At 35.5% G+C, this 16,926-nt stretch overlaps 1 protein-coding gene across 1 annotated transcript in view; it reads right to left on the bottom strand.

Annotated features, from left to right (window-relative positions):
• MALRD1 (MAM and LDL receptor class A domain containing 1) overlaps positions 1-16,926 on the bottom strand; it is a 761,302-nt gene that overhangs the window by 202,675 nt on the left and 541,701 nt on the right. Inside the window, 2 exon segments of the mRNA XM_055332672.1 lie at positions 16,174-16,257; positions 16,260-16,331. Of these exon segments, the coding sequence (XP_055188647.1) occupies positions 16,174-16,257; positions 16,260-16,331 (156 nt within the window).

Genomic DNA, 16,926 nt, shown 5'->3' on the forward strand with positions numbered 1-16,926 from the left:
TTGAAATTATTAATAGAAATATATGAATTACTGTACTGTAATTCACAAAGTTATAAAACCTTACATTGAATTATATTTTCAGAAATAGACTCATTCTTTATCTAGAAAGCTCAGACTAGACCTACTTTCAAACGTTTGTAAACTTTCAGTTGCTTCATTGAGAACTACCTATTTATATCTAGCAAAACCTTGGGGAAGGTCAATCTAGCTTCCCACACAAAGTTCAGAATTTGTCAAAGCAGATAATAAAGCTTAAAAGTCTCAACTGCCACAACATATTTAGAATTTAATGGTAAATCATTGAACCAGTTGACTTTGTTTATATGTGGCTCTGGAATAATCAACCACCTTCATTTCCAATTCTACATTTATTTTCCTGGACACTTCCTTTTCCCAACGTTCATGGGACAGACTTTTACAGAAGCAGAATTTTTTGATTGGGACTGCTTTATAGTTTTCTGTTGGCCATTATAAAAGTTACTTAATTCTCATATATTACATCAGAATGTACACAGTTAGGTTTGTAAAATAACATGGCCAGATGTAGTACTGTGGAATGTGAGCATTTCTAAATATGTCTGAATGTTACTTCTCCCTCCACCTCCTGATATTTTCTGTACATTTCAATGTAATACTTCAATTTTACTTGTACAGGTTTTAGGATTACAAGTTCTTAAGCTTCCTAAAGTACAAATTTTATATGTCATATCTTAATTAGCTAAAATCAGGCACTGGATAGAAGTTTCTCATCAATATTCAATTTTTACCTTAAAAGCTCTTTAAGAATTACACACATTTTCAAAAACTGGGGCCACTTAGTGTCAAATAGTGTACATTCAGCATCCCTTTGTTCAGATCACCATTGTTATTTGACAGGAGAGAGCCAAAAGATATCAGCCACATTCAGAATCCATCAGTGTGCTTAGTGGACATTCTTTTTCACTTTGGCGTTGGCATGCAGTAAAGACTCTAATTTGTCTTTTGGATGTTATTAGCTACAATCTTGAGTTTTTGAAAATGTTTGAGTCATTATGCCGTAAGGTAATAAATTTGACATTTCTTTTATAAAAAGACTGTTAATACTTTCAAAAGAAAGCTATATTTTTTTCAGCTCCAGTGCACTCAGAAGAATCATACTCACTTATACGAGGGTCAAATCATAAAAGACAATTTCCCACTTCAAATGATCTGAATTCACTTCCTTTTTAAATTGTAGGCAGTTTTAGTCTTTTTTTTATTGTTCATAAAATAAAGCTGCCTAATTTTTTTTTTAAATGTGATACGGTATGCCTCTCTTCTAAAATAACAAATGCTCCCTGTTCAGCGTTAGACTTACTTAGCTTGGTTCCACATCCTCTGTAATATCTGCCTGTCCCTCACCCTACAATAGAAGGGGGAGTACAATGATTATCAGCTGAAATGCCTCAATATCTTTTTGTCTGCAAGTTTTAAAGGCCATGAAATGTAAACATGCTCAGAAGGAGAACGAAGGTTTTCCTTAAAGTTGTCAAAATGGCAACCACAGATACAGTGCCTCTGAAGTCAAATGAAATGTTTTCATGGCATTTGATGAAAATGTCTGTCATTACATCACTTCTATTTGCTTGTTGAAAGGCTGTCCACTGAATTGATCTGGCATTTCTTTATTTCTATCTACCTTTTCCAAAAGTTTATTCTTCAGGCATTACTCTTCATTGATAATAATTATTACCTATTTAAAAAAACTTCTCAATAGCATGTCTCAACTTAGCTCTATGTACTATTACCAAATTTTGGTGCTATAAACTGTTTCCCTCAGTAATCATTCATCTGGTATAAAAATGAAGCTTATAGTTGAGACATACCAAAATGGGGTATGTTCATCTTATTTTGAAAGCTTTTAATTTGCTCATTAGAAAGTATACCTCAATCACATGAAGGTACCATATCAATGGAATTGGTTGGCACTTCCTATAAGTGTAGCTAGAGACAAGGATTCTGAATCTCTTAATCTTCATAATGGAAGAATTCTGAAGAACCTCTTTACGTGTTATTGTTGATGCCTTGAGAAACATGCATTTGCTTAATAGCACTTGTGTAACTTGATTTTATTTGCCGAACTGAGATCAAAAATGAAACTAGTTGGGGATCCCTGGGTGGCTCAGTGGTTTAGTGCCTGCCTTTGGCCCAGGGTGTGATCTTGGAGTCTCAGGATCAAGTCCCACATCAGGCTCTCTACATGGAGTCTGCTTCTCCCTCTGCCTATGCCTCTGCCTCTTTCTCTCTCTGTGTCTCTCATGAATAAATAAATAAAATCTAAAAAAAAAAAAAAACTTAAGTAAAAAGAAAAAGAAAACTAGTCATATAGGAAGGGAGAACTAATAAAGTATATACCTTTTAGGTAATTGATAAATGGTATGAACTTCAACTTTGTTTAGATTTCAGAGCCATTTTACCTGAAAGAGTGTGGAAAGCATATAAGAACAGAGAATATTTATTTTCATTGAAACAGAAACTAGTATTATTAGGTTATTAATGAATATGTAATGAGCAGAAACCTTCAGCATGGTGGACCAATGGTGAAGCCTGTAGGCACTTTAGCTGCAGGCTTCCATTCAAATCCTGACTTTACTACTTATTAGGTATGTGACCTTGAGCAACTTATGTAAATTCTTGAGGATTTAGAAGCAAGAAGAGATAATTACTGTAGGTACTTTACCTCATGGGGTTGTGGTAAAGATGAAAGGATACACTACCTATAAAGTGCTTAGAACAAAGTTGCAAATTAGTGCTACTCTCCTGGGAAATTTAGAAAATAGATATAAAGATAATTCTAGTAGTAGAAAAAGACAATCAACCACAAGTTATTGATTGGATAAGTACCACAGAAAAGTCACCATGTCTTGCATTTGGATATTAAGGCAATAGACAAGTTAGCTAGGAAAATATGAAACATGCCCCAAAGAAGCTAACAGTAAGTCTAGCTAATAAAAGCCAGCAGCATATACTATTTGGAAGACACATTCTGGATCAGACTATCTGGGTTCAAATCCAAACCCAGGTACTTGCAAGCTTTGTGACTTTGGGAAGATCACTAAATCCCCACTGAGTCTCATATCCATCATCTATCAGATGGTGATAATAATAACAACATACAGCTCTTGAAGGTTCTTGTGAGCCTGTAACACCAAATATTGACGTAGGTTGTAAATGTCATGTAGTTCAACTAATAAAAGACGGCTTAAATTGGGTGACTAAGAAAAGACCTTATAAAAGATATGTCATTATATTAAGATGTTAAAGAATATAATGGAGATGGTAATAGGCAAAGAAAGTCATGTAGAGTGGCAAAAATTCATTCTTAAAAAAATCAGTAAGAGAATCCTCTAGGTTTCCAGTTTAGCATGAAAGAAGCTTAGAGGCACAGTCTCTTCTTTACAACAACAAAAAAGCCAGACAAACTAATAGTTAAAATTCTTCCTATATCTATCAGAGAATTAGAGTAGGCATCACAGGGAAGGAAAACCAGGGGAGATAGGAAGGCAGGTACAGAGAATCACAATTGATTGGAGCAAAACCACAGAAGCCGGAACCATTGAAGGAGCCAGCACTGGGTGAGGAAAACATAAATTGGAATTAACAAATTGCTGGAGGCTCAGCATGGAAAAGCTTGAGAGAAATGAACTCTAGGGATACAAGTGTTAAGGGTATCACCAAAGTGTTATCTCCAGAAGCCTTACCCAGTTCCCAAAGTGAAGACTGGAAGACAATCCCCTCTGTTTCTTTCCAGGACATATGAAAAGTAGCCATTTTGAAGTACACTTATTTTTCTTAGGAAGGTCTAGACTTCCTATCTTATCTAAGGGGAGGGAGAACTGAGAAGCACTTGTTAAGGTCACTGTAAAAGACCACAAGCTCCCTGAAAGACTGTGATACAACACAGAATAGTGGAAGGCCCCCATTCCTCTGACTTTACCACTCAATACCTTTACACCTTAACTCCACCTTGACACCACATCAGTAGGCTACTATATACTAGCAGAGGGCTGCAACTGAAAGGACTCCATCTCTCAGACCTTATTTAAGAAGTCCTAAGGAAACCAAAATACAGCAAGAGAGAAGCCAGAGGAATTAGGATGCCAGAGGAAGTTACACCTTCAGACTCCTATAGCTACAGCCTATAGTAAATAGTAAACATGGCCTTACTTCCTGCCAGATCAACAGAAAACTTCACACACAAGGCCTGTTTATCTTGGTTCTTTTTACCTGGTACATCATATCCACTATCAACAAAATAATTACAAGGCATCCTATAACAATGATACAACCAAAAGTTGACATTTATAATGCCCAGAGCATATTTGAGGAACAAGAACACAGAGTTTATAAGAGAATTAAAATCAGAAATGCAATTTGGGGAAGAACACAGAAAGTCTTAATAGTCAATGAAGAGCGTCTGATGATTTGCAGGATTAGGAGTCACCATTTAGGAATATTAATGCTGCATCAGTGAGAAGAGTAGCCTAGTTTAGGAGAATATTTGCATTGGAGATGAATTTCCTTGACATTTGCAATAGCCCAAGAGTGACTTAAGATGACAGAAGTGAAAATGCAAAGAAGTGAAAACACGTAAGTTGAGAATGAAAAGCTGAATGAATTGGAAATTGAGAAAGAATTTTGTTAAACAATAATAATGTCAATGACAGAAATATTAGGAGCAGCAGGAGATTCTTTCTGAAAGGAAGGTAAGTCTGAGTGCCAATATGTGACTTGAAGACATTGAAAATTATGCAGCTGACAACTGACAATGTGAAAGTACAACATGGAAATAAAGACTAAAACATTAAGAAATTAGTAAAGTTTGAACATTGAAAGAATGGAAACTGAGCAAGCAAAAAATGTAGGAAGAGATATAAAAAAGTGAAAGTCAGAATACTGGGTAAGACTTACATTGAGGTTTTGGAAGGAAGAAGAAAAAGATCAAAGATAAGTATAACATTAGGAGATATATACCACTGTCGAATGCAGATGAAAACTCTAAGAAAGTGTGCATTGATCAGTAGCAGTGTCGAGTGAAACATAAGAAGAAACAGAATAACACAAGAATTATGAAATCATAAAGTCTTCAAATGAGCTAGTACATAAACTCCATGAGAACTGGGACTACATTTGGTAAATGTGTTTAGATCAGTAACCAAGAGTTGGTGGCCAAAAATTATTTGCTGAGGAAATGATATTTTTGCAGAACACAAATTGTAGGGAACCAAAGAAGTGTGTGTTGTTTGGTAGAGAATACACATACTTTTTGTATTCTCTGTATCTTTGAGATAAAAGAAAAAGACAACAGTACTTAGAGGTGAAGTTGGGGTTAGATATTTTTGGGGGAGTGAGAAAACTGTAATGCTTGAAGGCAAAAAGTATGATACACTAATAGGCAGTTTAAGGACACTTAGAAAAAGAGTAAATACAAAAAGAAAAGTTTTTGAGAAGATATAGGAATAAGTTTAATGGTTCATTATTTTACTGTGAAATAAAATATATAATAAATGTGAACTTGGTAAATTCTTTTTAGAGAAACTATAATACCTGAATACTTATAAATGATGAAATAATTAACCTGAAAATTATGGAACAAAGTATTACCATATTTGAGCAATAATGCCAAAAGCATTATTTATGGACATGAAAATTGCTGATATCATAAGAAGACTGTGTAGGGATCCCTGGGTGGCACAGCGGTTTAGCGCCTGCCTTTGGCCCAGGGCGTGACCTGGAGACCCGGAATCGAATCCCATGCCGGGCTCCCGGTGCATGGAGCCTGCTTCTCCCTCTGCCTATGTCTCTGCCTCTCTCTCTCTCTCTCTGTCTGTGACTATCATAAATAAATAAAAAATTAAAAAAATAAGAAGACTGTGTATTACTATTTAATGTATGTACTTTGTTAATATGCATAATGAAATATTCTGAAGATAATATATTGGATTAATTATTATGATTGCAACACTTTGTAAGTACCTTCCATTTAAAATAGATTGGAAGCTGCACAGATTGTCTTTGGAGGTTCTGGCTGGAAGTGTGTAAATTCATAACTAAGAGACTGCCTATCGTCAAAGACATTCAGAGATGAACACTTTCCAGCATTTCTTCAGTTGATTCCAGTGTTTTATTTACTTTGTAGTCAAGAAAGCCTTCACTATGTGTGCAGTATAATATAGAACAGGGCTCTCCCATGGAAACATACTGTGAGCCACATATATAGTCTTAGAATTTTTAGTAGCCACAATTAAAAGAGTGAAAAGAAATAAATAAATTTTTAGTAATATATTTTATTTAATCCAATATATCCAAAGTGTTATTTCAATACATAATCAATATACAGATAAATGTTAATTTATTTTTTTTATATTGTGGTTGGCTTTTTTTTTTGTACTACATCTTTGAAGTCCAATGTGTGTTTTACTCTTATAGAACATCTCAGTTTGTACCAGCTACAGTTCAAGAGCTCATTAGTTTGTGTGGCTAGTGGCTGTTATGTTGGACAGTGGAGGCTATAGAACAAAGTGTTTTGAATCAGATTTTCGTATTCAAATCCTACTCAGTCATGCCCATGACTTGACTGAATTTTTTAACCTAAGATTTTAGTATCTTCCAAGTCACAATGTTTTAAAAGGTTAGATGAGACAACATGTATATCTCCTTGTACACTGCCTGACTCTTAGAAAACATTTAACTGATATTAATTCCCTTTCTCTAGATCCCTCTGAAATTTCTCTTTGTCTGGAAAAAAAATATTTTGTTTGGATTTGAGTGAATGGATAAGAAGAGCAACTATTCAACATCCATTCAACCCTTCATAAAACTGAAAACAAGTAATGCAAGACCCCTCTTTCCAGTGGCTAAACATGAAAATTTCCTTAACTTACCTCCTCTCTGTACCCCCATAACTTCTAAGCCACCCCTCATTGTTCCTGGCTCCTGATTGTTCCTTCTTTTACTGCTCTACTTTTTCCTTTTTCCTCCATGGCACTTACCAATTTCCAACAAACTATACATTTTTTTTGTTTTAATTTATAATACTTGATACTGATTTTCTATCCTTCTCTGCTACAATGTTAGCCACGAGATGGCGGATATCCTTCTCTGATTTGATCTACATGTGTTCTAAGTACCTAAAGTAGTAGCTGGCAAAAATTAACTCTATAATTATTTGTTAAATGAATGAATGGAGAAAAAAACATTTTTTCACCATGCCAATTCATATCATTTTACCTTCCATTTCATCACATAGATCTTTAAAGTGGTGGCTGAAGCATCACACAAATCATGCTTCCTCTTAATACTCTTCTCAGTCTTTATTGTGATTAGTATTATTATGGTACATTAGGAATTAACTCCCCTTAGTGTAACCAAAAATATCCAACTTTAAATAGAAATCTATTCAGAACTGGTATCATAATAAATTCTAGCGTATTATTGAATGATTAGATAAAATAAAAGACGGATTTACAAATTAAATCCTTTGATATATCTCAGTGTCATTTGAATATCTAGAGAAGATATTATTTTTATTATTATCATTTTTGAATCTTTACTTCCCCCCGTTGACAATTCTCTTGGTGTTTTCTGACTACCCACTTCTTATTGAGGGAATAATTTTTAAAACATCTCTCTGGAAAGTTTCACATTTATACCAAAGTAGAAAGAATAGTATAATGAACTTCCACCTACCTAAGAGCCAACTTCAACAATTTTAACCCATGGTCAATTTTGTTTCTCCTGTATTACCACCTACCTCCTTAACAACACTAATTTGAAAGTAATCCAGATATTAAATTACATCTACTTTCACCACATCAGTATATGTTTCTATAAGACTAGGATTAAATTTTTCATAACTAGCATTTCATACTTAAAAATAACCATATTTCCATATTTTAATTAAATTTTTGGTCAACAGGACACATATTTTATATTAAGATATATCAATATAGATATACTTGTTGGAATATTACAGAGATATTATATAGATTCCCTATATTTTTCTATCATTCTAGATATAAAAATGGTTATAGTCATAAAAAGTGTGCTGGGGTAAAAGAGATGGATAATGAGCCTTGCAGGCATGCATCTGAAATGCCAACTTTCATCCTATCCATGAGAAGCTGGGTGAGATGGGGTTCCTAGAGTTCAATATTAAATAAACACAGCAACAGTTTTTTAAACAGCAAGAAGAAAATAGAACAAATATCCATTACACGGAGTTATCCATTTCCTCCAGGGATAAATGTTCTCTTTTCACAGCCCCATCTCTCTCTTTCATGATGTTGGCTGTCTTTAATTGCCTGGTGGATTCTTGATAATTCACTGAAACTTCTGAATGAAGGTTTTTGTTGCTTAGTGTAGGCAACTTGAAAGAATTTCCACTGCTGTTATACAGAACTGTTTTCCTGAAAGGCTTCTCCCTTGGAAGAATGAAAAGCAGGTGCTGTATAGGTGGGCTGGGGATGTAAGCTTCCCCAACTTAAGCTACATGCTAAAATCATATGAGGAATTCTTAAAAATCTTGATGCCCAGGCCACAATAATAACCAATGAAATCAGGATCTTAGTGGGTGGATCCAGATAATTAAGGGTTTTTTTTGTTTGTTTGTTTGTTTGCTTCGTTGGTTTCTTAACTCTTCAGAGGATTCAGATATGCAGCCAAGTTTGAGAACCACTTTCTTTGGTGGTGTGGCCAAGGGCTAAGTAAGCATGCAAGCAAACTGCAATGCTCCAATTTTTCTTTTAAATTATTTATTTATTTATTCTAGAGAAAGAGAAAGAATGCCTGAGTGCAAACAGGGGAGGGGCAAAAGGAGAAGAGATGGAGAATCTCAAGCCGACTCTATGTTAAGCATGCAGTCAGATATAGTCCTCAATCTCATGACCCTGATGTCATGACCCTAGCCAAAATCAAGAGTTACTGGCTCAACCAGCTGAGCCACTCAAACTCCCCTTAATGTTCCACTTTTTAACTCTTGGAGTTATCTTTATTTCCCCTGAAAACCTACAGTATTGATCCCACATAACTCCACACATGACTGTGCCTCTTTTTTAGGCTGTAAGTATCTTATGATAATCTCTTCCCAGACAGATGTCTGACCGTCTTTACATGGCAGTTCTCTGATTTAACTGTGAGCATAAGAGGGAATGTAAGGGGTGGGGTCAATTTCCCATCTCTGCCAGGTGATCTCAGCGCTGGTTTCTAGGGAGTTACTCTGAAGAATTCTTCACAACCTTTTGGTATTTGTAGAAGTCAGTTTGACCTGCCATCACAAAATACCACAGACTGGGCCGCTTAAACAACAGAAAGTGATTTTCTCACAGTTCTGGAGGCTAAAAATTTAAGATCAAGGTGCAGACAGGGTTGGTTTTTCCTGAGACTTCTCTCCTTGGCTTAGAGGCTTCTCTTTATCTCCTCTGTGTGTACATGTCCCTGGTTCCCCTTCCTCTTTTTTTTAGGACATCAGTCCTATTGGATTCAGGACCAAACTGAAGACCTCATTAATTACCTTTCTGCCCTATCTCTAAATATAGTCACACTGGGCATTAGGGCTTCCACATATGAATTTTAGGGGGACACAATGCTGTCCAGGACAGCTCTTACTTTGATCTTAGAATATCTATGTAGCTTTCTTGGAAGACCTACAGTGAACCACGTTCCCGTGGGCTGGAATTTCTGCTGTTTTTATCTATCCATTCTGCTCCCATTGGCCTCCTCCCCAGCTTCCTGAAATATCTCAAAAATTGCTGGTACAGTGATTAGATTTTAAATGTGATGATTTAAAAAATGTGTTACAGTAATTATTTCTTTTTTGTATGTGTGTATTGTGTGTATGCATGTGTGTGTGTGTGTGTGTGTGTGTGCATGAGTGTATGCAAGTTAAGATCAAAGTGAGCAGTCTGGTAAACTGTGAGTGAGGGCTGGCTTTTATATCTCTAAATCCATATCCTCCGCCAACCCCAACAGTCCCAAGCAAAGGAATAGGAGGGCCTCTATCAGAGGCCAGAGTGAGATGGTAATAACACCTAGTCTGAAAGAGAGGAAGGAGATTGAGGCAGAGCTTGATGTATGATTTATAAAATGATCTAATAGTAAACTCCTAAATTTAAACTCCTAAATTATTTCCTAACACTTTCCTATAGTAAACAACACAATAGTGAGTGTACATTAAGGACAAAGCATGCTTCCGGGAGGTGTGCTTGGATGAGCCTCCATATGCCAGGTGTTCAGTTCTGGCTTTGTTGTTCATTACATAGGCTTAGGCAAGTCATCTAGCTTTTCTTGTTCTTCATCCCTAGTAATAATAATAATATTTGCACTATCTACTCAAAAGGAAGTATAGTTATCACCTGCCTTCCTAAAGGGCTCTGTCAACCCAAGTATCAAGTAAGTTATATTTGTTGAACACTTAGTACTTTCAACTGTCATTATACACATTATAGCATTAGTATCACTAAGGCTATTTTGGAATATTTTTTGACCTTGTGTTGTGAATATACAATTGTACAACAGTAACCTCCTGGAGGTTATATCAGGCAGCAGATTGCATCCCAGTTACTTTACAATCATCTCCTTGACTCATACCCTCAGCTACCAACACACTGTATATTTAGTAGGCACTCAGGAAATGCTTGTTGCATTAATTAATGCAAGATACTTTGCTGTTAATAAACACAGAAGGACACAGACAGGTAACATGAGACCTACACAAGTATTATCAAGTGCTTTTCCATCTTATATGCTGGGAGGAATTTAAAAATAGCAAAAAAATGTGACTCTTATCCTTCCAGATAATTAGAGTTTAATTGTGGATATGGTCAATTACACCATGCAAAAGAAAATAAAGTTGTGAAGAAAGAAAAAAAAAGGAGACAGCAGCTTTTGTTTTATAACTTCATTAGTTCATGTCCCCCAAATGTCACTCTTGCCATTAAAGCCTGTATACACTAAGCCTGAACGCTATTCATGCACACACGAGAGTGAATTAATGTCTGTAGTTTTCCTCTACAAGATCCCCAATGGCTCCAAAAAGACTCGTAAATAGACCTGTGATGGGCATTGAAAATGTTCTCCTTATGGATCTAATTCTTCATCTTGGTAACAATAAGTGAAAAGATCCATAAATACAGTTTTAATTAACAGCAGCATTGAGATGTTTGGAAATAGACCACAGGTTCTTTGAGTCTGTTGGCTGTCTCATAAAGAATTTTGTTTTTCCCAGAGGGTCAAAATTAATTAACGTCCTTACAATTTATTTAGCCGCCCATTGTTTCAGAGATGCCTACACAAGTTCACTGAGCCGTATTAGTATATCAAGGATGATATCATCAGGCTGCTTTGAAGAGAGTACTCTGGAAAAATATACTGTTTCAAGTAATGATTAACAGGGAGGATAATACAGTATTCTGTCCAAATAATTACTTTTCTTTATCTGTGGACGTTACTTGTGTACTATCTTGAATAACGACCAGATTCAATTTTCATGTGGCCTTTCATGAACTCACACAAGCTATAAAAGTTCAAAAAAGAAAATAAATATGGCCCTTAATAGTCTCTAATTGTTCCATTAAAAGGTATCAATTGATCACTCATGTCTGTCTCTTTGAATAATGTACAGAATATTTCCCACATCCACTGATTATACTTTTATCTTTTCCTAAACTGAGCCTATGATACTTTTGTACCATTAGTAGTATTATACTAGCAGACATGTTCTATGGTTTCCAAATACTGCCTTAAGATAAGGAAAGATTGCTGCAGATGTTATCAGAGGACCTCACAGACATCATATCTAAATGTTACTGTCCAGATCTTAGCAGCAAAAATGAAAATTGGTTTATTTCTCATAAGCTCTCAAGAAAGAGATATATGTATTTATCCTCAGGAACTATCATAGAAGTAAAAAAAAAAAACACGTCTAAATGTATTTTCACTGTTGTGATGTTTACTATAGTGAAAATGTTGGGAAATAATTTAAGAGTTTACCAGTAGATATTTTTTTTTATAAATTATGCTATGCCAAAAAAAGTAGAATATCGTGTTAAAAATATTTCATAACATATAAACTTTTTCATACTATATCCAATCTAGTAGAAAACTATTTTTATTTGAAAAGTGTACATTAAGAAAGAATTGCAAGATACACAAATATAAAGCTTATAGATGATTATATCATTCTATTGGCATTGCTAGAGAAGGGTTTTTTTCTGTTTATACATTTAAAATTTTAGAAAAAAGATGTATTGCTTAGTAATATGAAATTGATGAAAAGAAATATTGAAGAAAAAATAAGTATTAAAAAAGCAAAAAAGATAGCCATTCAGGGTCTTTCCATGGTAAAACTTAAAAATATCCACCACATTTTCCATAAACACATGTAGATGCTACCATCATGTATATTACATTTTCTTTTGAGGTGTAGTTGCTGTTTTTACCTGTTTTGTTTTTATTTTTAGATTTATTCTCGTTTATTTCAACCCTGTCACTCATCCAAGTAATCCACGTTAATAAACACATATATCCTTTTCTTATCTTTCTCTCCATGCTCATACAGTTATTCAAAGAGATATCTATATAGAGTTCTAAATGTGCACAAATAAGACTGCATCAGTCATTGTTGGTCTTAGAAAACACTGGACCATACTACAGACTCATTTTGTGTATTGCTTTATGCCTTTAATGATACGTTTTGGAAATCCCTACAAATCAACTGTATAGTGCTAAACTCTCTCTTTTTACTGGCTGCATGGTATTGAATGCTGTGGATTTAACAAGTTACACTGACCTCCAGGCTGTGCCTCCAGGTTCCCAAAAGGAAGTGATGTTATCCCCCAGGGGACAGCTAGCAGTTTTTTTTTTAATAATAAATTTATTTTTTATTGGTGTTCAATTTGCCAACATACAGAATAACACCCAGTGCTCATCCCGTCAAGTGCCCCCCTCAGTGCACGTCACCCATTCACCCCCACCCCCTGCCCTCCTCCCCTTCCACCACCCCTAGTTCGTTTCCCAGAGTTAGGAGTCTTTATGTTCTGTCTCCCTTTCTGATATTTCCTACCCATTTCTTCTCTCTTCCCTTCTATTCCCTTTCACTATTATTTATATTCCCCAAATGAATGAGAACATATAATGTTTGTCCTTCTCCAATTGACTTATTTCACTCAGCATAATACCCTCCAGTTTTTAAAGACCTTTTGAATTGTCAATAGCAGGGAGAAGAATGCTCCTGGTATCTAGCGGCTGGAGGTCAGGAAAACTGCCAAACATCAGTGTGTACAGGACAACACTATAATCATTAATCAGATTACCTAAAATGTTACTTGTGGCCAGAAGCACACCCACCAGGCATACTCTGATTTTAGGGCACTTGGCACTGGTTGACCCTTTGGCTGCAATACTTCCTTTGATTGTTTTGTTTTTAAGTTTTATTTAAATTCAATTAGTTAACATATAATCTGGTCTTGGTTTCAGAGGTAGAGGTCAATGATTCATCAGTTTTAGATTAACACCCAGTGCTCATTCCATCATGTGCCCTCCTTGACTTAGAAATCCAAACATCTCACAAGTCATCTTCTTCAAGTCTTTTTTGGAATGGTATTTTTCCCACCACAACCTAAATAACCCTTCTAGAAACTGCAATCCTTCCCCAACTGTAACACACACAACCATCCATATGCCTTCTCAATCCTACTTACTCTATTCCTTTTTCCACTCACTCGACTTCCAATGAGTCACATATTTTACTTACTATGTTTATTCGATTCCCTTTTCCTTCCTTCTAGAATGTGAACTCCACAGCAACAGTTGTGTTTTATTCACTAAAGTATCCCCAGCACCTAGAACAGTGCCTAGCATTCAAAAGGCCAATTAATGAACGAACAAGGGAACAAATAACAATTGTATGAATGAGGAACATTCGTTTTCTTTCACATTACTTTCAACTACAAATGATGCTGAAGTGAATACCCTGATACGTACGTGTTTATGTGTTGGTCTTATTCTTTCTATATGGCCAGAATGCTTTCCAAAATAGAAAACTTCCATCACCATGGATGTATCCTACTCTGACTACCTGTTCTCCATTTCTCAGCCATCTATTGGTGGTTTTTGAAAACCTTTCCCCATATTTTTTTTTGATTTGTATTTTTCTGATGACTTATGGACTTGAGTATCCTTTAATATTTTTGTTGATTATCCAAATTAGATCATCTGTCAATGAGTTATGCAGATCTTTTCTGATCGTTCAAACTTTTATTTCTAGTAAGTCTGTATCTATTTGGATACTACTTGTAATTGGCACACAAAAATTTGTTTTCTAACCTATTGTTTGCCTGCTGATTTTGTTTATAGAATTTTTAAGCCATACCTATAATTTTTCACCATCAAATATATACATCTTTTCTTTTGTGGCTTCCAGGCTTTTGGAAGTGAGATCCTACCTTTATATTGCACATAGTTTACCCTCTGTTTTCTTCCAAGAGTTTTCTTATTTTTATTTGTTGCATTTAAGTCTTGAATCAATCAAAATATATTTCTATATATGAAATCAATATAAAAGTAAAACTGGGGTTTAATTTCAATTAATTTCAGCAATATAACCATACTAATAAAGACTATCTTTTCCCCCATTGAATTGATGTCTGTTATATATTAAATCCTCCTAATTACTGACCTCAGTGTCTTGATTCCCTATCCTGTTCCATTAACCTATGATCCAGTGTATACTAACTTCATGCTTTAAAAAAAAACAAAACAAAACAAAAACTCACAAACCAAACTTGGTGAGGAAGAGGACATACAACTTGGTAGGTCAAAAGGAATAAGAATATTCAATTTGGAGATGAATTAGGATCCAACTGTAAAACAAAAATGATCACCTAGGCTATACCTGAACATCATGATATTTTCAATCTGCCTGAATATATAAATAATAAAAGTATTCTTCTTTTTTTACTAGTCATAAATTGGCTGAAACTACCTTGCATACTTTTTCTTTGAAAAGTCATTTTAATTAATCCCATTATAATCTTGTTCTTTTTCACTGTACCTATGCTTCAATTGTTTTGAGTGATATTGTATTAGAGTTCTCCAGAGAAGCAGAACCAATAAAATTTGTATGAATCTAGAAAGACATTTACCATAAGGAATTGGCTCATGTGATCACAGAGGCTGGTAAGCCCCATATCTGCAGTGTGGGCTGGCAAGCTGGAGACCAGAAAAGTCAATGGGGCAGAAGTCTGAATGCAGCCTAGTGGAGATTACCTCTTGCTCAGAGAGGGAGTCTTTTTTGTTCTATTTAGGTCTTCAACTGAATGGATGAGCCCCTCCCACCCCTTCCTCCCTATTATGGAGGGTAATTTACTCAAAGTTCACGGATTTAAATGTTAACCTCATCCAAAGACACTCTCCAAGCTGACACATAAAATAATCATCACAAATATCTAAAGTTATTTTTTATCCCTAAGAAAAGCAAGATTTTATCCCTAAGAAAAGTTATATCATAAAAAATTATTTTTTTAATCCTTAAGAAAAGTTAGAGTCCTATGAGGAGGAAGAAAAAAGTGCTGAATAGGCAACATTTCAGGGTAAAAGTAAATAAGAATACAAGCTTACTTTTACTCTCACCCTATTACCTATAAGACTATTAAGAATTCCATGAACCTCAAATCACAAGGAAGGAGGCAAACCTTGTCAAGAGTTTGTGATGTTCATTCCTTTTATCATCACTTACCTCTTATATCTCTGCTCCTACACTTCAGAGGGACTGGAACCAAAGAGTTGGCCAACTACTGGCCATTGTGGCAGCAGGAGAACTCTTATCATTGCTCAGCTTTGCCTACTGCATGCGTTAATCTGAATGTCCTCTACTCATTTCTGCCCCCAACTGGACACTTCATGAACACCATTAGGGGAGACTAGATAAAATCTGTGAGTCTCTTAAAATATGAGTCATGGATTTCCTTGCTGTAGCAATGTCAGTTCTGTGTCTATTCAATAATTCAGAGGTTACAAAAAAGGACTAATTCTCTTTTCATGAAGCCTATAGGGCTCTACCCACACACACACATAAGGAATGCTCTCTGATATTCATTCCAATAGTTAAGTAGATGTCCAGGAGTGAATCACTTGCCCTTGTATCTCTGCTAGATTCACCTGGGATGTGATCAAAGTCTGGACTCAATGCTCCCATAGGAATTCTGTTGCCAATGGCCCAGTCCAAGTCATCTTGAGAGTCCTAAGACTGCAGTCTATGGTCCAGTTTCCTGAAGTTGTTTCAAAATTGCAACTTCCTGCTGTGCTTGTATAGTGGCCTAAGGAAAAGAAAATTTTGATTAAAGTGTTCTGGAAATCCATTTTACACTTGGTATTATACTACATTTGTGATTATTTAAAATTAGTGCATGCATATTTTAATTTTATTTATTTATTTAGTTAGTTATTTATGATAGTCACACACAGAGAGAGAGAGAGAGAGAGAGAGGCAGAGACATAGGCAGAGGGAGAAGCAGGCTCCATGCACCGGGAGCCCGACGTGGGATTTGATCCCGGGTCTCCAGGATCGTGCCCTGGGCCAAAGGCAGGCACTAAACCTCTGCGCCACCCAAGGATCCCTATTTTAATGATTTATTAATAAATTTAAAGAACCAGGACATTTGCACCCATTGGTAATATCAATTGCACATGTAGCTTTTTTTTGTCACTTTATCAGAAATTCTAGAGGCAGTGCATGGATTTTGTCATTTATCCATGAAGGAGTTGTATGGATTGACTAATTATATCATAGATGATAAAACTGTGTCTACATATGAGCAATGAACATAATATTATGATAATATAGAGAAGTGAGGTCAAATAAGTAAATAGCTTAGTTGTCTAGAAGTTAATTCAGTCCTCTATTCCCTCTGG

Source organism: Nyctereutes procyonoides, unplaced genomic scaffold (assembly GCF_905146905.1).
Source record: "Nyctereutes procyonoides isolate TBG_1078 unplaced genomic scaffold, NYPRO_anot_genome, whole genome shotgun sequence".
Classification (NCBI taxonomy): Eukaryota; Metazoa; Chordata; class Mammalia; order Carnivora; family Canidae; genus Nyctereutes; species Nyctereutes procyonoides.